The 23606-nt window shown below is 45.7% G+C and overlaps 1 protein-coding gene across 1 annotated transcript; it reads right to left on the reverse strand.

The window, feature by feature from the left end:
* Positions 1 to 134: 134 nt before the first annotated feature.
* Positions 135 to 22796, reverse strand: GTF2B (general transcription factor IIB). The gene is made up of 7 exons (XM_069737525.1): positions 22518 to 22796; positions 7628 to 7728; positions 7261 to 7394; positions 5963 to 6109; positions 5729 to 5858; positions 3082 to 3363; positions 135 to 899 (listed from the first exon to the last, which is right to left on the reverse strand). The coding sequence occupies exons 1-7, from the start codon at positions 22532 to 22534 to the stop codon at positions 766 to 768; spliced, it is 945 nt and encodes a 314-aa protein (XP_069593626.1). The 5' UTR covers positions 22535 to 22796; the 3' UTR covers positions 135 to 765.
* Positions 22797 to 23606: the final 810 nt, after the last annotated feature.

Here is a 23606-nt window from a genome sequence, read left to right on the forward strand (position 1 = left end):
AAGATACAGAAGAACTTGTGGCCTATTCTTGGAAGAACACAAAATTATACTTTTCCCACTGAACTCAATGCAAGCAAATATGCCATGATCTCCCCCAGGTGGCAGAAACTTTAGGTAATGAGCAGTATACAATAGTAATAAAAAACACTTTATTCTCAATAATAGTGATTTTTGTTTAAACAAGTCTTAATGTTGCCAGTGTTCACAAGCACTTGCAATTTACCCAGTACAGAACAAGAGAATAACTATTTAAGAAATAAAACACTAAAGTGTTCGGGCCCTGATGTTACTGTCAAGTTGAGAATTTGTGTTCAGCAATAAGTGACCGTAAGGTGTTGAAAATTACTAAAAGGAAAAATGGTCTATAAAAAAGGAAAAAAAAAATTACAATTGGTCAAATACAAAAAAAGTTAAATAGAAAATTGCATTAATCAAAAGCAGCAAGTCCAGTGTTACAATGTACAGTAAAAAGGCTTAAAACAAATGCAGTCAAATGTCACCATGAACCGCCTTGGTCCATAACTTGAAGTATGACGAAGAAGAATTTCTGGAAAGTATTTATTAGCAGTCCGTATACAATGTATGCAAAACAAAGAATCACTTAAATATTTCACCTGCTGTGATATATACATATAGAAAACGCTTGGAATGTTTTATTAGACTTGCTGCAGATTTGCACCAATTTTACTTGACGTCTCTGCATCAACTTGAAATAAAACCGTAATCAAAAGGGTCGACTATTCCAGAATCGCATGGGGGGGAATCTTATAACTGCGGCAACTTGTCGACAGGTGTGTCAAACTTGAAGTCCGCAGGGAACAAGTCTGGAGCCCGCGGGTAGATGAGTCTGTAGGACTGTCGGATGGTTACGTCAGCCACGCCTGCAATGTCACCGATCTCTGTGAAAAGGAAGCACAGATTTGGTAAGGTACAGGTGCAGAACTGTACAGTGACTCCATGTGCATTATCACCTTGTAGACAGGAAACCTTAGATTTATTTTGGAGGAAGGAGGAAGGGTACAAAAAGAAAAAAGCACAACAAATTTGGCAAATACACAGATTAAAATTATATATATATATATATATATATATATATATATATATATATATATATATATACATACATATATACATACATATATACATATATATACACACATATATATACATACATACATATATATACATACATACACACATATACATACACACACACACACAGGTGAATTTCAGAATCCCAATGGGACTGGCCAACCATATTGTGTATAGAACGGTCCTAAAATTTGAAAGATGGAGGTGGGTGGGGAGAACAATCATTTTGTACTTCCTGATGAGTGATTTTTCTCGTAAGAAATTAGCTGCTGTGGGAGCCATCTGGCTCTCTTCCCTCTCAATATTGAGAACGCATATCCAAGACAAAAAAAGTGTGTATACTCCTGCAGTGTGGAGTCAGCAGATGCAGACTTGTGTCATTGTGGCTGGATGATTTTGGCCCATAGTTTCCATAAGAGCGCAGTCAGATGGCCGTATAAACTGGAGAGGGATCGGCCCGCAATGCACGGACTGGCAGCGGCTCTCCTGACCAGAGCGAGACAGCTGCATAGAAATACATGGTCACACTTGGGTAGAGTGCGGCCGGCCAGTCCGTGCACTGCGCTCCAATCCCGCTCCAGTTTATACGGCAGTCTGCCTGCATCCTCAGAATTGTGCTGTATTCCACTCGCGTGAAATTGGAAACACAGGGCTGAACAAAGGATGCATTATAGAACTAAAAAGTATAAGGAAAAAAAAAGTACATTCTGGAGAATTTACATTTCTACTATGGATTGTTAAATGTGCGCTAAAAACCTTCCTGTGGATTTTCCAAGGACCAAGCTTTGTTAGGTGTTGTACTATTTAGTGGACCGTGCTTTTGTCATTTATATAGAACTAGATGGTGGCCTGATTCTAACGCATTGGGTATATGCATGTCCACGGAGTATATTGCCCAGCCACGGAGTATACAGCACAGAGCCACGTAGTATAGAGACTTAAAAATAAACATATACTCACCTTCCGAAGGCCCGTTGAAGTCCTGCTATACTCACCATCCGCCGCCTTTCCCGCTCCTCGCGACGCTCCCGGGATCGCTCCATTGCAAGCGCCAGCTTCCGGTCCCAGGGCTGGTATGAGCAGGACCTGTGATGACGTCGCGGTCACATGACCGTGACGTCACGGCAGGTCCTTGTCGCACACCAGCCCTGGGACCGGAAGCTGCCGCTTGCAATGGAGCGATCCCGGGAGCGTCGCGAGGAGCGGGAAAGGCGGCGGATGGTGAGTATAGCAGGTTTTTTTTTTTTATTATTATTTTTAACATGACATTTTTATATTGATGCTGCATAGGCAGCATCAATAGTAAATAGTTGGGGACACAGGGTTAATAGCAGCGGTAACGGAGTGCGTTACACCGCAGGCCGTGACCGCTGCCATTAACCCTGTGTGAGCGGTGAGTGGAGGGGATTATGGAGCGGGCGCCGGGCAGTGAGTGCAGGGGAGTAGGGAGGGACTAATCGGACTGTGCCCGTCGCTGATTGGTCCCGGTAGCCATGACAGGCAGCTGCCGAGACCAATCAGCGAATGAATAACCGTGACAGAAGGACAGACAGACAGACGGAAGTGACCCTTAGACAATTATATAGATGAGACAGAATTAAAAAAAAAAAAAAAAAAATTGCACAGGCAAGCAGCAGGAATAAGAGGAGAGCAAAACCTGGCCACTTCTGACCTTGTGACGGGTCCCTTAACGAAAAATTCATGTTTCTGCAGCAGCAGCGCCTGCTTATCACAGAGTGCGCAGATGTAAGGAATGTGATGCACTGCATGCACTCAGAGCAGAAGTCATGATATTTCCATTGCGTTTCTCCATATAACTTGTGTACTTTCTGCTTTTTCCGACTGTATGAGATGAGGCTCATTGCTGTTTTTGTGTACCTCTATATTCACATGCAACTAGACAGCACCGGGAAAACGAGCCTCCAGCAATCCCCTCCAAGCAGTGTAGACAAGCCAAGAGTGAGGGTCTCCGAGCAGCATTTTACTAACCTTTCTGCGTTCTCTTTTCGGCAGATGCTTGTGAAGCCATGTAAATGGCAGCAGCTGCCACCGATATGGGACTTCTTCCAGGCACCAAGTCCAGCTCCACAGCCTTGCGTGCGATGCAAGTAGCCGCCATCTGCACTTGTTTGCTGAGGCCCAAGTTTGAGCAGAACCTGGACATAAAGTCTCCCGTAGTAATCAAATCCACATTGGTTTCCAACGCTTTCAAGATCAGCTTGAAACATTTGCCAATTTCTTTCTTGGAGATTCTTGAGACAGCGCAGATTTCTACAAAGTAAACAGCAGTTGTCAGATTACTGTAGTCCGTCCATAAGAGCAAGTTAATTAAATGCCAGCAAATAATCAGCATCAGATGTGCCCACATGGGAGAACAGGACCCCCCCAACGCCACTGGGAAACCAAACAGCTCACAGAAGGCGACAATGGCCAAGAGGACGGGCAGGAAAGGCGGCTGCCACCTCTCTGGTAGAACAGCTTTCTGAAAACGACCATGCAGATTATTAAAATATATTATCTATAGTTTTTCTCTTGGGAAGGGCAGCCATATTGCTTTTCATGGGTTTGCCCACTATAGTGTTCTTTTATTGCAGCGCTGGAGTGGTGCTACTGATACAAAGGTCTCTGCTCCCGTCTTCACCTGTTCCCAGTGCCGCTCCGGTCGATCTCCAGTAGGTTGAGACCTGCCGGGTGATCCAGAAGTCACAACTCTGTTATTCTATGAGAGCCGGAACAAGGTTCTTGGAGTTACACAGAGCTTGTGACCCCCGACTTCCCAATCATCAGAATCTGCGGTAACAAGATGGCGGAGCCGGGAACAGCGGGTGGCAAGTATACTACTAGGGGTAGGCAATAGTGATGAGTAGTGATGTGCGAATGTGCTCGGATAAGGTGTTATCTGAGAATTCTCTGGTGTTATCAGTGTGTACGAATAATATGTTAGAGTCCCTGCAGCTGCATGATTCGCGGCTGTTAAGGCCCCGTCACACATAGCGAGATCGCTAGCGAGATCGCTGCTGAGTCACAAGTTTTGTGACGCAACAGCGATCTCAGTAGCGATCTCGCTATGTGTGACACGTACCAGCGATCAGGCCCCTGCTGTGAGATCGCTGGTCGTGTCGGAATGGCCTGGGCCATTTTTTGATCGTTGAGGTCCCGCTGACATCGCTGAATCGGCGTGTGTGACGCCGATTCAGCGATGTCTTCGCTGGTAACCAGGGTAAACATCGGGTAACTAAGCGCAGGGCCGCGCTTAGTAACCCGATGTTTACCCTGGTTACCATCGTTAAAGTAAAAAAAACACCCACTACATACTTACCTACCGCTGTCTGTCCCCGGCGCTCTGCTTCTCTGCACTCCTCCTGCACTGGCTGTGAGCGCCGGTCAGCCGGAAAGCAGAGCGGTGACGTCACCGCTCTGCTTTCCGGCCGCTGTGCTCACAGCCAGACCAGAGAAGCAGAGCGCCGGGGACAGACAGCGGTAGGTAAGTATGTAGCGTTTGTTTTTTTTACTTTAACGATGGTAACCAGGGTAAACATCGGGTTACTAAGCGCGGCCCTGCGCTTAGTTACCCGATGTTTACCCTGGTTACCGGGGACCTCGGGATCGGTGGTCGCTGGAGAGCTGTGTGTGACAGCTCTCCAGCGACGCTGCAGCGATCCGGATCGTTGTTGGTATCGCTGCAGCGTCGCTATGTGTGACGGGGCCTTTAGGCAATCCCTGCGGCAGTCTCAACAGCTAAAGGGACTAACATATTATTCGAGCACATTGAAGATATCTGAGCATGCTCAGATAACATCTTATCTGAGCAACTTCACTCATCACTAGTAGGGAACTTACATTAATATCACCACTCCAGAGATGAAAGAGACAAAAAAAACACATTGCAAAGGCACTTTAATGAGATGGGAGCACAGTGATTGTCTGCAGCAGTCACCAATGAAGAAACCAGCAGGGGGCCCTGCACAGTTCAGGGCAGCAGGTGAGTGCGGAACATTTGTACATTGACTAAATAACTCCTTTAATTGAAAAAGCTGAATGTAATCGAATGCTTTGTTGTGTGCAATGGCTCCTTTATATTATGGATCCTGTTTTAGGTCAGTGGGATCTTTCAAGGGAAGGAAAAAAATAAAAAAGAAAAGTTCTGCCTGGGTGACTGTCACCAAGCATGATAGCGATGCCTGTGTCTCAGAACAGAGCAGATGAGCTCATATCTTAAGTGTACCCATGGTCCCACAAATAGACGGGGGTCTGGGCCTCCATCCTGTAGATTCGGCAGGTTTGGGCCCCAAATCCCTGATGTTCTGACTCCAGGGAAGCAGGAGCGTTCAGCATCTGGATGAGCGAGGGCGTAAAGGGGCGATCAAAGAGAACACTTTGGGAGAGTTTTATGTGCAATCAGTGGGGGTCCCCACGGGCCAAACCACAGGATCTACCCCCTCACAGTGGGGTCCCCTGAGCCATGACAACACCGCTCACTGCTAAGAGTTTTCTGCAACATGTGGCTTATGACTAGATTGAGGTTGTGTAGCAAAGCCACACCTAGGCCAACTATCAACATCAGAAACCTTAGACAAGAGCCATGATCAAGTTACACAATTCCCAGCAGCGCTATACAATGGTGCGGCAGAGTTACCTTTAAATGTTCGGGGTACCCCTTCTTGTCTACATGCAATATACAGACATGCGGAAGCTATGGCGTCATTACTTCTGCCCTTCAGGCTTTTCTGTTCATAAACTTGTTTAAATAAATTATTAGTCCGATCCTTTAAAAGAAATTAAAATGAAACAAAAAACAGAAAGTATTTTAGAGAAGCGATACTTGGATACTTCTGGCGTTCACGCTCGGCATTACCAGATGCTGACTTACGATAATATTACGTGGGAGGTTTATTCGGTCTGCCATAGTTGTGATTTCCTTAAACGCGTTCATCATGGCGCGGTCTGAACTGCTCATCGTCCTACGGTTCTGATATTTGGAATTTCCAAACTCATCAAAACTCGCTGCACCCGTTCCCTATGACAACAATTACATAACATATGAATGGCACTGTTTTTTTTTCAGTCTTGGCATTTTCAAATTAGTTTATTGTAGTTCCGACAAAATGTGTGGAGCTAGGGCGAGACGGGTGATCTGCAGGGGCATGACGCCACAGCACGTGTGAAAAAGACTTGGGTATACTAACAGATGACAGACTGCACATGAGTCAACAGTGTGATGCAGCAGCAAACAATGTTCTAGGATGTATTAAGAGAAGCATAGAGTCTAGATCACATGAAGTAATTATCCTCCTCTACTCCATGGTCAGACCTCATCTGGAATATTGTGTCCAGTTCTGGGCACCACATTTTTTTTTTTTTTTATAAAGACATTGAACTTGCTTCAGTTTTTAATAATAATAATAATAATAATTTTTCAGAGAAGAGCTACCAGGATGGCGAGTAGACTGCAAAGTATGTCCTATGAGGAACGGTTAAAGGATCTGGGAATATTTAGCTTGCAAAAAAGAAGGCTAAGAGGAGACTTCATAGCGGTCTACAAATATCTGAAGGGATGTCACAGTATAGAGGGATCATCATTCTCATTTGCACATGGAAACACAAGAAGCAATGGAAAGAAACTGAAAGGGAGAAGAGACAGATTAGATATTCGAAAAAAACTTTTTGACAGTGAGTGTGATCAATGAGTGGAACAGACTGCCATGAGAGGTGGCGAGTTCTCCTTCAACAAAGTCTTAAAACAGAGGCCAGACAGACATCTGTCTGAGATGGTTTAGTGAATCCTGCATTGAGTAGGGGGTTGGACACAAAGACCCCGGAGGTCCTTTACATCCCTACCATTCTATGATTCATCTAGTTCATGACTAGGTGTGCTGTTCCATAAGCCAGGCATCTTACTCCAGTCCCTGAATAGAGCAAGGTTTCTGGCGAAGTAAGGGAGGTCTGTCAGACACACAGAAGCATGCACCTCTTCATGAATCAGCAGAGTCTGACACCACCGTGCCCCCTCATCAAGGCTGACAAAGAAAAATAGCAGGTCTTGATGAATTGGGCAGCAGCGTTGTCTTCAGGTGGTCACCGAGTGGAACGAGACATCAGTTTATATTACCAATAAGCCCCTCCCCCCCCAGCATACATCTAGAAGCCGGATTGTTCCATAAGAGGTACCTTCCCGATCATTGTACTCAGGTCTCCACCACTGAGAAGAGGATTCTGGGTATCTCCAACTCTAGATGGATCTTTGGAAGCTTTGTCGTTGCTGAAGGTTCTCCATTCAGAGCCAACGTCAATAACTCGATCACCTGAAGTTACAAACAGAAGTTTACTCCAGAAAGGCAGAAATAGAAAAACATGAAGTTTGTTCTATTCTAACCCCCATGGGTCCAGTCGTGGCCACTTGGGTGGTCTGTACCAGGGTGACTATTGTTCTTCAGCCACCTGGCGACCAAGGCCTGTGATTGGAACAGGTCATGAATTGACAATATCACTTCCCTTCCCCGTGCGGATCTGCTGTCCTCCATTATACTGATCTTACCTACGACAAGTCCACATTCTGAGCAGATCATGTCCCCTGCTCTATAATCTTCAACCAAAATGGCTTCAGGATGATTTGGACAAGTCACTCTCGGTTCCACACTATGGAGAAAGAAATGAAACACCAATGTTAATTTTCAGGTATTGAAAAGGTGTACTGCATAGCTATAGTAATGGGTGCATATAGTGAGGAGCACGCATCTCTCCTGACATGTGTTAGTAAGTAGTTGTATTCCACCATGTAACAATTCCCGGATTCCTGTTAGCAGTATGTGGGGTCACGGCCTAGACAGAATTTAGAGGGAACTCCATTAGATTCATGGTGCCTGAGCTGCAGGTACTTGCACCCAGATCTCCTCTGCTTTGAAATGCTGTGAAGCAGTGTGAAGCAGGAGCAATGCACGTGCTCCACCGCGACTCCATTCATTCTCTATGGTGCTGCCAGGTCCATAGAGAACGGACGGGCAGCACTCAGCCACACAACCTGCTCAGCCATTTTGGGATGGGGAGAAAAATTCTGTTCTGTGATCAGTGAGGGCCCAGCAGTAGGACCCCACTAATAAAACTAGGTCATCACTAGTGATGAGCGCAAAAACATGTTACTAGAGCTCGCCCCAAGAATTGAGGGTGCTCGAGTGACTCCTTACGGAGTTCCTGCGGCCGCATGTTTCACGCCTGTTTTGTGGCTGTCTAACAGCCGTGGGGATGAGAACATCTCACCCGAGCTGTGCGTACCCGAGCACCCTAGGTAAACGCTAGTAACGTGCACTTGTGCTCACCACTAGTTATCACCTACCCGCTGGACAGGTTACAACTCCATCAACTATACACAGATGGATTGGCAGATTGGTTGTGTGAACACCGCTCCGTTACATTTCCTACTGGATGTGTGGCATCTGTCAGCCCCATCCCTGTAAACCTAACTCCTATCACCTCTTAGGCTACTTTCACACTAGCATCGGACTCGGGCCATCACAGTGCGTCGGACCGAGGTTCCGACGCTAGCAGTGAATGCGCCGCACAACGGAGGCAACGGATGCATTTCTCCGGCGCATCCGCTGCCCCATTGTAAGATGCGGGGAGATGGGGGCGGAGCTTCAGCCGCGCATGCGCGGTCGGAAAAAGCGGTCCGTCGGCAGCAAAAAACGTTACATGTAACGTTTTTTGCTCCTGGCGGTCTGCCACAACACAGCGCAACCGTCGCACGACGGTTGCGACGTGTGTCAATGCGTCGCTAATGTTAATCTATGGGGCAAAAACGCATCCTGCAAACAACTTTGCAGGATGCGTTTTTTCCCATAAACGACGCATTGCAAAAAACGCTGGTGTGAAAGTAGCCTTACCGATATGCCTTCCATGTCCACAGAAGCCGAATCTGCCCAATTCCTGAAATACCGGAATCTAGTAATGCCGCACTTTGCTTGCACCCAGTCATAACACAGAAGAAGGTGTCCTCCTTATTGCCTCCATCTGTCACATCAGACAAAGGCACTGGAGCGAGGCACACACCCCGACATCTTACACATTTGGGCTACTCCCTCTGACTTGCCTTTTGGCTCATATTTCAGTAGCGGTAAGTGAAGTGCGGCACAGCAATTACATGCAGTCACCAGGTTTCCCTAATCAATGGAAGCTATTCTTGTATCTATGTAGTGTTCACCGGGGACTGTGATTCTCAGGGCTCCCAATCTACAATAGGGGGGCGGCATTTACACCTAGATCAGGGGATTACCAGAATGAGCACAATGGACAAGCAGCAAAGGAGCGCACTTACAGGCAGAGCTGAGGGGCACGTTCACACAGAGCTTTCAGGCATGGGGTTTTCTGGATATTCATCTGCAATCCATGGACAGAGGTCGCTCATTTATGGGGAACTGATGCCCGGCTTCCATGCACGACCATCACAGACATCGGATCTCGCCAAAATACAGTGGACCGCTCTCATCTATAACCAGCTCCATGGTACACCACCAAGCAGCATTCAGCCCTATAGACCACGAGTGTCTGCATACTCCACCTCCGCAGTCCATATTACTACAGTCCTATAGACAATGAGTGTGTGCATACTCCACAGGGCCATGTTACTACAGTCCTATAGACCACGAGTGTACATACTCCACCTCCACAGTCCATATTACTACAGTCCTATAGACCATGAGTGTGTGCATACTCCACCTCCACAGTCCATATTACTACAGTCCTATAGACCATGAGTGTCTGCATACTCCACCTCCGCAGAGCCATATTACTACAGTCCTACAGACCATGAGTGTCTGCATACTCCACCTCCGCAGAGCCATATTACTACAGTCCTATAGACCATGAGTGTCTGCACACTCCACCTCCGCAGAGCCATGTTACTACAGCCCTATAGACCATGAGTGTCCATATTACTACAGTCCTATAGACCATGAGTGTGTGCATACTTCACCTCCACAGTCCATATTACTACAGTAATATAGACCATGAGTGTCTGCATACTCCACCTCCGCAGGGCCATATTACTACAGTCCTATAGACCATTAGTGTGTGCATACTCCACCTCCGCAGAGCCATATTACTACAGTCCTACAGACCACGAGTGTCTGCATACTCCACCTCCGCAGAGCCATGTTACTACAGCCCTATAGACCATGAGTGTCCATATTACTACAGTCCTATAGACCATGAGTGTGTGCATACTTCACCTCCACAGTCCATATTACTACAGTAATATAGACCATGAGTGTCTGCATACTCCACCTCCGCAGGGCCATATTACTACAGTCCTATAGACCATTAGTGTGTGCATACTCCACCTCCGCAGAGCCATATTACTACAGTCCTACAGACCACGAGTGTCTGCATACTCCACCTCCGCAGAGCCATGTTACTACAGCCCTATAGACCATGAGTCTGCATACTCCACAGTCCATATTACTACAGCCCTATCAGTCCTATAGACCCTGAGTGTGTGCATACTCCACCTCCGCAGAGCCATATTACTACAGTCCTATAGACCACGAGTGTCTGCATACTCCACCTCCGCAGAGCCATATTACTACAGCCCTATAGACCATGAGTCTGCATACTCCACAGTCCATATTACTACAGCCCTATCAGTCCTATAGACCCTGAGTGTGTGCATACTCCACCTCCGCAGAGCCATATTACTACAGTCCTATAGACCACGAGTGTCTGCATACTCCACCTCCGCAGAGCCATATTACTACAGTCCTATAGACCACGAGTGTCTGCATACTCCACCTCCGCAGAGCCATGTTACTACAGCCCTATAGACCATGAGTGTCTGCATACTCCACCTCCACAGTCCATATTACTACACTCCTATAGACCAGAGGTCCCCAACTCCAGTCCAAGGCCCACCAACAGGTCATGTTTTCAGGATTTCCTTTGCATTGCACAGGTGATGCAATTATTACCTGGGCAAGACGAAGGAAATCCTGAAAACATGACATGTTGGTGGGCCTTGAGGACTGGAGTTGGGGACCCCTGCTATAGACCATGAGTGTGTGCATACTCCACCTCCGCAGGGCCATATTACTACAACCCTATAGACCATGAGTCTGTGCATACTCCACCTCCGCAGGGCCATATTACTACAGCCCTATAGACCCCGAGTGTGTGCATACTCCACCTCTGTAGGGCCATATTACTACAGTCCTATAGACCATGAGTGTGTGCATACTCCACCTCCACAGTCCATATTACTACAGTCCTATAGACCATTAGTGTCTGCATACTCCACCTCCGCAGGGCCATATTACTACAACCCTATAGACCATGAGTCTGTGCATACTCCACCTCCGCATGGCCATATTACTTCAGCCCTCTTCTCAGTAGGACACCCAGCAGTCAGTACGTTCTCTTATTTACAGGACTTATTTTGGGATCGGCCCATTAAGACAATTCTATTCAGTACAGTTCACCACAAACATATGTAGAAATTATACACCCACGTATGTGAAAGGGAGGCATCGTCCTTGAACAATTGCTACAGCTGGAACACAATGGGTCAGATTAGAGCCCTCCTCGCCCTTTACATGACCCCAGTATTGACCTTTTCGGTGGAATATTCAGAGCCCTTGTATGAAGCCGGGCAGCAGAATATACACTTGTTCCTCCTGGTGGGGGAGGAGGAAGCTGTAAATATCTGTATATAATCAGGTCACTTGTCAGCCGCGTGACGCAAATATTTACCGGCATTGACTGTAGATTAAAGGGTTTCCCTCTGTAGCTTTGATGATTTCGTAGAGACATAAGTGTCATGTATGATCTCCACTCGGCTTCTACTTTTATTTTTGTCAGGCGTTGAGAGTCACTGCTCAGACTTAGGCTACTTTCACACTAGCGTTTTCTGCAATCTGTCACAATGCGTCGTTTTGCAGAAAAAACGCATCCTGCAAAAGTGCTTGCAGGATGCGTTTTTTCCCCATAGACTTGCATTGACAACGCATTTGCGACGGATTGCCACATGTCGCATCCGTCGAGCGACGGATGCGTCATGCTTTTGCGGACCGTCGGGAGAAAAAAACGCTACATGTAACGTTTTTTTCTCCTGACGGACCGCTTTTTCCGACCGCGCATGTTACTGCTGTATCAGAGCTGTGATGTGCACTGTCAGTGTGATGTTACTGCTGTAGCTGAGCTCTGATGTGCACTGTCAGTGTGATGTTACTGCTGTAGCTGAGCTCTGTGATGTGCACTGTCAGTGTGATGTTACTGCTGTAGCTGAGCTCTGTGATGTGCACTGTCAGTGTGATGTTACTGCTGTAGCAGAGCTGTGATGTGCACTGTCAGTGTGATGTTACTGCTGTATCAGAGCTGTGATGTGCACTGTCAGTGTGATGTTACTGCTGTAGCTGAGCTCTGATGTGCACTGTCAGTGTGATGTTACTGCTGTAGCTGAGCTCTGTGATGTGCACTGTCAGTGTGATGTTACTGCTGTAGCTGAGCTCTGATGTGCACTGTCAGTGTGATGTTACTGCTGTAGCTGAGCTCTGTGATGTGCACTGTCAGTGTGATGTTACTGCTGTAGCTGAGCTCTGTGATGTGCACTGTCAGTGTGATGTTACTGCTGTAGCTGAGCTCTGATGTGCACTGTCAGTGTGATGTTACTGCTGTAGCTGAGCTCTGTGATGTGCGCTGTCAGTGTGACAGTGCACATCACAGAGCTCAGCTACAGCAGTAACATCACACGGACAGCGCACATCACAGAGCTCGGTGGCTCTACTACAGCAGTCATGTGGCTGCAGCAGTTACATCACAGAGCTCAGCTACAACAGTCATGTGGATGCAGCGGTGACATCACCTTGACAGCGCACATCACAGAGACCGGCAGCTCAACTACAGCAGTGATGTGCACTGTCAACGTGTTGTCACCGCTGCAGCCACAACAGACACCAGAGCAGCAGCAAGGGCTCCGTGATGGACCCGGGTGAGTGAGTACCTGATACTAGGTTTCATTCATTAGGTATTTTACTTTGGATCTACTTCCCTGAATGTGGAAACCCCCTTTAACATGACTTATACACACTTGGGGTACAATAGCATAAAAGATCCCATGAAAGTAGCATGATCAGTGGCTTATCCATAATGTACAAGGTTTTCATTTTCAGAAGATATACAAGTATGGTGGTATGATATCCTTGCATTTCAAAAATGTGAAATATTGGAAAGCTGCCTTAATTTTTGTGTGGTGTTCAACCATTTTTGCGCCTTTTATACTACTGGCTCAATAAGGTAATGCTTTTTAGAAGATGCGAGTGTCGGCTGTTTGGACTGTTGCTATTCTGGATTCCACACAACAGCCATCTTAGTCACACACAATATATATTGTTAGGTCAGGACAGGGTTTTACACCATGGAATGCAAATTATAGCTCTATTCACTGACAGTAAACAATTACACAACATTATATGTGTATATAGAGAACACCTTGCCTCTACGTTCAAATCTATGAAAATACCTTTATAGTTTACCATGAGCACGGTTCATGGCAGCCACGTGATAAACAGGTCTGCAATTAGGAAGGACTTACCCTGCCCATGACATAACAGCAAGTCCTACATTGGGTGCGAGTGTATAGGGCTGGCTCAGGAGCAGAGCCTGCAGCGTACCTGGCTGTGCTGTACAACAGTGATGGAAGATGGCGCCGATAGCTGCCGAGTAACCATTTTATACACTTCTGTTTGTGACATTTAAATTAACTGGTTGCCATTGTGTGCGTACAGTGGCCACAATGTCAGCAACTATTCCCCCACCTCGCTGACAATCTTGGTTCTCCGATGAAGCTTGGCCCTAGGCTGGGCTTCATAAGAGCATCAGTTTCAATATATTGAATTACAGGACATAAAAATCAATCCATTTATGTCTGTAAAAGTGATCAAAACACAAAATTAATCTGCATGTGGAAAGAAATAAAATCCAAAAATAGTATAAAAAAGGTCATCTCATCACACACAAAAAACAGAATCAACAAAACAATGGTGGGATTACATTTTTTCTCTTCACTATTTCACAGCACCTATATTTTGGTTACAAAAATTAACAATGTCATTCACAACTACAACTCATTTCCCCCCCCCCCCCCCAAAAAAAAAAAAACAAACCATTTTCATACAGTCAGGGCTTTCAGAAGAAGGTGCAATCACTGGGCTCGGGGGTCTCGAGCCGTCTACATCAGCACTGAGGTCAGTGTTTGGTGCAGCAGCCTCGTGCTGTAGTCATAAATGTGGGTAAATTTAAGCAAATTGTTAACAAAAAAAAAAAAAACCATCAAGAGAAAGGTCTGCTATGTCAGACCTCTAAGGACGAGCCACAGGAGCACAGCGACTACGACACATGGCTCAGCGTGGATGTGCTGGAGTCCACAAATGCTGTAATGTGGAAGCTGTATCTCTACACCGTCCTCAGTGCAATATATTAGTCGCTGACCACAAGGTAAAGCTTATTCCAGTCATTTGTTTCCAACGTAAAGGAGTTGCCCATTACCTACACACTGATGGCTGACCTTTAGGCTAGGGTCTGATCCGACAGAATCGGGCCAACTATGTTTATCACACTGATAAGCGTGATTTGATTTTCTCAGATGTGGAGAAGATAAGAAAAAAAAAGTCTCCATTCTGTCGGTCTATGACAATCACACCGCACTCTGATGTCATCCGAGTGCAGTCTAATGTTTTCCACACATTTATTGACTTGCATGACTGCGCGCGATCTGAATAACGGATATAAATCGTGCACACTGCCATTTTTTTCCTTGGTAGAAGAAAAAACACATCAGACATGTGCAGGGTCCCATAGAACAACAGTGGTCCAAGTGCAATCTGATGTTTTATTGGATCACACTTGGACTGAATATGGTTGTCAGCAAGAAACCCTTAGGATAGGTTATTAATATCCAATCAGTGGGGGGTATCTTGCCTTTGGCACCCCCAAAATCAGCTCTGGCTGGATGTAATAGTGTACACAGATAAAAACCAACAACTGCACACTGTGTAGTGGCCATTTCAGTAGCCAGTGTCGGACTCATCCAATAAGTCATCAAAATAAGCACAGAGAAGCCCTTTAATCATTCATCACCATGCAGTTCGTATCGGCCCTTATTAAAAGCACAGATTGTTAATTTGCTCTCATCTCGGGACAAAATCTGCTGGTGTAAACCTTTTTAGAGAATCTGTCAGCGGCATAATAGAGAGGCAGAGACCCCGATTCCAGCGATGTGTCACTTACTAGGCTGTGTTTTTCTGTTTCAATGCAATCAGTGCTTTTTCAGTAGGAGCTTACCACTAGATGACCACTGGCCCTGTGTCCCCTGGTCCAACTCCATCCCCACCACTAACCAGCAGCTTTCTGCCAATATACAGAGTACACAGAGTGGCCAATCAGTGGTGTGGGCGGGGTTATATGGGCTCAGCATTCTGAGCTCCGCAGCAGAGAACACTGATCGTTTACTTGGTGCAACAGTTGTGATACAAAGTGATGCATCATACCAAAGAATCAAAAGCCAACACCAAGTGGCTCTACTGACCCAAACTTACAGCGCACCACAACCTCCTACAGATACAGGTTCAGTAGAGCCAAGGGGTCAGATATGTTACACCCAGGACAGGGTCATCACAAAAAAAAAAAAATCTGTAGGTGTAAAAAGCTAGTACTGCACTGCTAAAAAAAAAAATAGAATTAATTTTTACCACAATCCTTGCAGTTTGTCTAGAGGAGCAGAATAAAAAAATTTAAATAAATATCAGGAGCATTGCTTCTATATGAAACCACATGAATTTTTTGGTAAAAAAAAAAAAAAAAGCTGTGATACTTTTAAACACTAGGGGGAGAAAAAGCTGGAATTTGCCATGAAAATATAGTGCAACACTAGCTCACTTTACAACTGCAGTAAAAGTGGGCGGGATCTGAGCTCGTGATGATGTCACTCCTCCTCTCTATGGGCATTTGCAAAAGTATAAAGGAGGATGAAGTGACATTTTGATGATTGTGACTGCAATGTGATACTGGATAGTAGACTGTCGCCAAGGACAGCTACAAGAGCAGATTCTGGTTTTCCTGCTGATGCAGAAATTGAAATAGCGCCCCCTTCCCACAGTGCAATGTAAACACACAGTGAAACAATTCCTCCATTGTTTATGGGGGGGGGGGATATGACGTTCATTGTATGGTAAAAGTGACCGGGCAACAGGATTCTCTAAGTCAGCATGTGTCTGACATCCAACCTGTAATACAGAAGTTTGTGTGTGCAAACATATGGTACGTGCATACACGTGTCATGCTATTTTTTGAGAACCGTAACGTTTTTATTTTCCAGTTTTTCTATGAGGACTTTCTTTTGGATAAAGAAGTGACGTGTTTACTTGTAGTACATAAAAAGTTTTGATCTATTGCATTTCGATTATTTTTAGATTTATGCCTTTTCAAATAGGGGAGAATTAATTTTATGTTTTGATAGAACTCTTACAACTGCGATGATGCCACTTAAGTATATTTTGTTATGGAGTTTGGAAAGTTGGCCCCAGGAATAGATACTAGGATCTTCAACTGCTGAATAGAGGGAGGCGTCCCTACAGAGATCTGAGCAGAGCAGTCATGTGATATTGGGGATGAAGCCCCTAGATCTAAGGGTACTGTCACACATAATGATATTGTTAACGATATCGTTGCTTTTTGTGACGTAGCAACGATATCGTTAACTAAATCGTTATGTGTGACAGCAACCAACGATCAGGCCCCTGCTGGGAGATCGTTGGTCGCTGGGGAAAGTCCAGCACTTTATTTTGTCGCTGGATCTCCCGCTGACATCGCTGGATCGGCTTGTGTGACGCCAATTCAGCGATGTTGTCACTGGTAACCAGGGTAAACATCGGGTTACTAAGCGCAGGGCCGCGCTTAGTAACCCGATGTTTACCCTGGTTACTGTTGTAAATGTAAAAAAACAAACACTACATACTTACATTCCCGGTGTCTGGTCATGTCCCTCGCCTTCAGCTTCCCGCACTGACTGGTGAGCGCCGGCCGGCCGTAAAGCAGAGCACAGCGGTGACGTCACCGCTGTACTTTACGGCCGGCGCTCAGTCAGTGCTGGAAGCTGAAGGCGAGGGACCTGACCAGACACCGGGAATGTAAGTATGTAGTGTTTGTTTTTTTACATTTACAACGGTAACCCGATGTTTACCCTGGTTACCCTGGGACTTCAGGATTGTTGGTCGCTGGAGAGCTCTCTGTGTGACAGCTCTCCAGCGACGCTGCAGCGATCGGCATCGTTGTCGGTATCGCTGCAGCGTCGCTTAGTGTGACGGTACCTTAAGTAATCACACTGTTCAGCAGTCAGTATCACACATGATCTGATAGTCTGCTGAGCCGTGTATCCCATCAGATCTTAGGATTACATACAGTGCTTTGCTGACAATTAATGCAATCTGAGGGGAGCAGTTATATCATTTATTGCGGTGCTCAGATCACAATTACCGGTGAGAAAAGATATGGGCACCAGCATATCGCTCCAATAAAATAAAACATTGCCTTTAAGGGTATGCTCACATGGCATAAAAAAAAAATCTGTGGGAACATACCCCAAGGACAAAGCCGAGAAACCCCTCCCTAAATATTTCATGTGATGCTTTGTACTTTTAGAAGTCAATAAAAATGTTCTCCATGTCACACTGCAGTGAGAATTACCATGGACTCCTCCAGAATAGCACGCGATAGTGACAGATCACACAGTGCCACGGCTCACAGGGCTCCGCTACACTCCCGTCATCAGAGGTCCAATTTTACAATCAGAATGAGGGCCTGTACAGCACTGGTCCTGTGCCGGCTCGTCAGTGTCTGCACAGTGTGCTGTCAGCTCAGGCTCCATTCACACCTGACAACTCATTTGTTACAACAGAAGCCAAGGGACTACACCGATTTAACCGCCATCAATATTTAGGATTTTTTTTTTTTTTTTTAAATCTTTTTTAACTTTTACCTTTCCAGCGACATGAGGTTTTTTTTGTGGGAGAAGTTGAACTTTTGAATGACACTATTCACTTCCCCATATAACGTACCGAAAAACATGTTGGAAAAAAAAATCCAAGAGAAGAGAACTGGAAAAAAATTGCAATTTCCATTTTTTTTTTTAATGGAGTTTGTTGTGCGATAAAAATAACCCAGCGACATGAATTTTCAAGTCCGCACTAATAAAAGGAGATTTTTTTCTCTCTCTACACACATGGCAGCTGCTATTTGTTATCATTCTTTAGGCAAGGCCCCATTCACACACTAGCAGTATTTGGTCAGTATTTTACATTCAGTGTTTGCAAGACTAAACCAGGAGTGGAACAATTAGAGGAGAAGTATGATAGAATCAGTCACCGCTTCTGCAATTATCACCCACTCCTGGTTTTGGCTTACAAATACTGATGGAAAAAAAAATGACAAAATACTCAGTGTGCATGTGACCTTATGCTTTGATCCTCTTTATGGCATTATTAGGGTTATTTTGCGCCCCCAAAAAAATGCAATTCTGGAATTTTGATTTTATTTCTCATTGTATGGGATTTGCATTTACAAATCCTCTGCTGGATGTCCTCATATGAACTCGAGCCTGGGAACTTTTCAGAATATTTTCCCACGCTCGAGTTCATATGAGGACATCCAGCAGAGGGCGCATCACCGCAACTCGAGGTTACTACAGGTCATTCACCTACATTCCATTCATTCGCTGGGTTTTTACAGGCAGGGGCGGCTGCATTAGCAGGCTTCTGCTTGTAAAATTAGTTAACCCTTTCAGATGGATTTACAGCGTGGGACGAGACTGATCGTCGGAAGGTATGGAATATTGTTGTTTGTTTTGTTTACATTTGTTCCAGGTGACAAGGGTCTTCAGGTGGATTACCAGTATAATAAAATATTACAACAACCTGTGTATTTATTTCATTAAAAGACTTAGTAATATTGTGTGTGTTTTTTTTAACCATTTCATACTATTGGATTAATAATGGATAGGTGTCATAATTGACGCCTCTCCATTATTAATCTAGCTTAATGTCACCTTACAATAGCAAGGTGACATTAACCCTTCATTACCCTATATCCCACCGCTACACGGGAATGGGAAGAGAGTGGCCAAGTGCCAGGATAGGCGCATCTTCCAGATGTGCCTTTTCTGGGGTGGCTGGGGGCAGATGTTTTTAGCCGGGGGGGGGGGGGGGGGCAATAACCGTGGACCCTCTCCAGGCTATTATCTGCCCTCAGTCACTGGCTTTACCATTCTGGCGGAGAAAATTGAGCGGGAGCCCACGCCAATGTTTTCCACGATTTAACCCTTTAATTTAATAGCTAGAGCGCCCAAATTTTGCACATACACACTACTAACATTAGTAGTGTGTAATATGCAAAAAAAAAAAAAAAAAAAAAAAGAAAGGGATATGAGATGGTTTACTGTATGTAAACCATGTCTCATATCATGTCGGATTTGAGAAGGAGAGAGCAAAAGCCGGCAATTGAATTACCTGAATTACCGGCTTTTCTCCTATCTAGCGCTGTATGAAAAAAAAAAAAATTATATTATATATATATATATATATATATATATATATATATATATATATATATATATATATATATATATATATACACACATTACATACACATACATACACTATATGTGTAGACATTTATTTTAGCTATTCTATTCTAACCCGTCAGTGTGATTTTACTGTACACCGCACTGAATTGCCGGCTTTTCTCTCTAACACCGCTGCGTATTTCTCGCAAGTCACACTGTTGGTCCGTGTGTATTCCGTAATTTTCTCGCCCCCATAGACTTTCATTGGCGATTTTTTTGCACAATACGGTGACAAACACAGCATGCTGCGATTTTCTACGGCCGTAGAAAACCGTATAATACGGATCAGTACAATACGGCAGATAGGAGCTGGGCCATAGAGAATCATTGTACCGTGTGCAATCCGTATTTTCTGCACCTCTCATACGTCCGTAAAACTCGCTAGTGTGAGGCCGGCCTTAGTCACCGCTGTCGTGCTTGGTTTTTGGCACCACCTCGGTCCTCTTATGGCCCACGTCACCGGAGACTAGCCTGTTCACCCAAGAGGTTTATATTTGGACCAGAAAGTTTTCTCAATTTAGGTTTATGGGGCTTCAGTCTCGGACATGGAAAGCAGCTATGGCTCCATACACAGAGTCGGCCAGCAAAATTGAAAAGTTGTCAACAACATGTGCAAACGAGGACCAGAGCGGAGCTGGAAACCAAGGAAGACTGATGGATACGATTTTTAATGCAACATTATATTATGAGGGATTAGGGAAGAAAAAGGTTTGCTGAAGCATCTTTAACATTTTTAGAATGGAAAAAGGCACAACTTATACACCTGTACTCATTAGTTATGTAAAAAACTCTTCAACACTAGAAAGCACAAAACAAAATGTCCAAGTTCAGGTATGAACATAGATTAGGGCAGTATCTACATCTGTACTGGAGGCTCTGACATTAGAGGCCAAAAATACCAGAGAGCAGCTGACTGTTAAAGTCATCGACAGTCGGGCACCCGCAGTGTCTACCAAGTGCCGGATCCAGCAGGTTCATTTTGCGCTTCTGCTCCTACGTTCAGTACAAAAGCACAAACAGACCTCAGTATGAAGCGTCGCAGGAAATTCGGACGTGAGATCTGTGCAGCTGCTGATGACGGCCGATTTCACATGACTGGTACAAAAACAATTTATGGTCATCGCCCGTTGAAAGAGCAAGAAACCAAAAATGACAAAGCTGGAAAAATAAAAAATCAAACAGTGGACCCCACTAACTTATGTAGAATGTTGGGGGTCCATTGGGGCATCTGTCAATTCTCATCAACTATGACTGGATCTGTGACCGCCTCCAATGCAGATGTTAACTCAGCCTTATTTAAAGGGGCTGTCCACTACTTCTCATAAATAGGCCCAGGATACCGTCCTACCAGACCAGCACAGCTCTGTACTGTGTCCCCAGCCAGGCTCCTCACTTCTTCTGGTGGGGGTATCCCGTTACCATTGCAGCCGCTTTTCCCCCCACCCCAATAGACCCATTTAGAAAGTTATGTTTTTTCTTTTTTGCTAACCCTAGACTGGATACATATGTATGCAAGCGTCCTTATTCACTGCAAACTAAAATCTAAAAGTGGTGACATTGGAAAGTTGTGGAACTTTTCATTTATGCAAAAAATAAAGAACCTATAACTACGATTAGTATAAACCATTAGCACTAAGTGCAAAGAGTAAAAACCAAACAAAACAGCGCCCCGGGATCAGACAGTGGGGAGCGCGTGACATGAGAGCACCAAGGGCCCAGTCACAAGGAGACAAAAACTGTCTACAACTAATCTGCAGGTAAAAAATGTGGATTTTGTCAAATTTTGCAAAGGGTGAAAACCCATGCGCAGCGGACACCACACGGATGTGTTGCCATAGTAGCAGGGGCCGCATGAAAGCCCCCATGGCCACCATCCCTCTGCTCCAGCAAAGCTCAGCCACAGGGTGAAGTATTGCAGCATGTAGTACAAATACAAGAAAAAAATAATAATTACATGAAAAAAAAAAAAAAAAACAATCCCTCTCACCAGTCCTAAAACAAAAAATGGATTTGCTTTGCTCTATGATGATATTGCGTGCTCGGCCTGCCGAGTTCCGTCAGGGTTCACTGCAGACCTTTTTAGGTTTGTCCCTTCGTATGGCGCTGTGCAGACCCCAGACCAGCACAGCTCGGGGGTCCTCACAGGTCGTACATGGAGCATTTTCTCTAAAGTGACCCTTATAGGATCAGGGCGGTTTATGATTTTACAAAAACTCATCCGTGTGCAGCGGAGAAAATACGCAGCGATGTAATGTGGATCCAGAGATTTCCGCTGCCCAGTCTGCGAGTGGTCGTACCCTTTAAGAAAGCGGCACGGGGACTAAAACGTCGTTCCTGAGAGCCCACCACAATGCCAGCTCCGCTGTGACGCTCCCTTTAGGTGCCCCTCGTCTCAGCTACGCTGCCATAGCTAAATAAGAAGCTTCCAGCAGAACTAAAACCTGAAAAAAGTCTGGGTACTGTCCCTTTAAGGCCGCCATATTGGTAGTCACCCAGCTTGCCCCTTAATAACTGGGAGTCACGTGACAACAGACTAGTGTCTGAGTGTGGGGACTCCGGGGTCTGCACATACGGGGTCAGGCGTGTGGGAGCCGCCGGGTGGTCCTGGCTCCACAGCTGGGAGCTGCTATATCACCCCAGGACCCCGGAGCCAACTGCCAGCGCCCCCCGGCCCCGGCCCACGAGCAGCCAGAAAGCGAGCCCGCTCACCCGGCAGCACACAACGACAGAGAACAGGTCCGACAGCTGTAAAACCAGACGGGTCACTCACCGACTCGTAGACGCCATTATGAAGGCGTCCGCTCTACCCGACGAGTAAACCAACAGCCTCAGCGCTCCTCCTTATATAGAGCTCGATCACGTGGTAGCGAAGACGCGCTCAGCACGAACGACAACGGCTCATTGTTATCCCTCGCGCATGCGCTGGCAGGACGTTCCTCCGTAGACTGGACCCCCAGTGCGCAGGTCTCTAGTGGGAACGTCTGGGTTTCTGCGACCCTGCTCAGTGCGCATGCGCAGTGCTGTCAGTGTCTGCGCCGTGTACGTGTTCCGCAGCTTTCACTTTCCTCGTGGTTTCCATTTTAGTTTTTCTTTGCGTGCTCTATGGAACTACAACCCTCACAGCGTCCGAACAGGAAGATGGAAGTCGTAGTTTAACATTTGTTGCTTAATGCAAGTTAATAGAAAACCTTCTATTTAGGTCACAGACTGGCCAAATGCATCTATAGGGCTCCAAGCACGGTCATAGTGCCATAATAATGTACATGGTGGGAACATCACTGCACGCTGCGTCACAGCATAATGCCGCAACACGCACGGTACCGTCACCGTGACAACCAAGTGGCAAAAGGATGGACCATTGGCATGTCGTGGTACTTTACAGGTCACAGCGTGCCGCAGTAACCCCCATTATCTAGCAGCAGAGGTCAACGATTCTCACCAAAGAGCCACGGTGTGAAGACTTCTGCTAAAATACCAGTAATGAGCCTGGTGGGGTCTGGTGTCAGCACAGCGCCATCCCCAGCTCGGGGCCAGGTCCGGTACTGCAGCCCATTCCCATCCAAGGGGCTGAGGTCTTACACAAGACATAGTGATCTGACACGCATTAGTAGGGGGTGTAAGACCCCCAATACCACACACTCGTGGCATGTACTATCTGTGTGAAAATCCAAAAACCTGAGCGGGAAAGCAAAACCGTGTACAATGATGTGCTTAGGACGTCTCAGACAAGTACCAAACTTCCAAGCTGGAAACACCTGAAGAATGGTCGGCAGACGTCTTGTAACCATGTGGCGTCTTCAGAAACCTAAAGAAGTTTAGAAACATGGACTGTGAACGTCAAGTCGGATTTACGTAGAAA

The sequence above is a fragment of the Ranitomeya imitator genome, chromosome 8 (genome assembly GCF_032444005.1).
Source record: "Ranitomeya imitator isolate aRanImi1 chromosome 8, aRanImi1.pri, whole genome shotgun sequence".
In the NCBI taxonomy this organism is placed as follows: domain Eukaryota; kingdom Metazoa; phylum Chordata; class Amphibia; order Anura; family Dendrobatidae; genus Ranitomeya; species Ranitomeya imitator.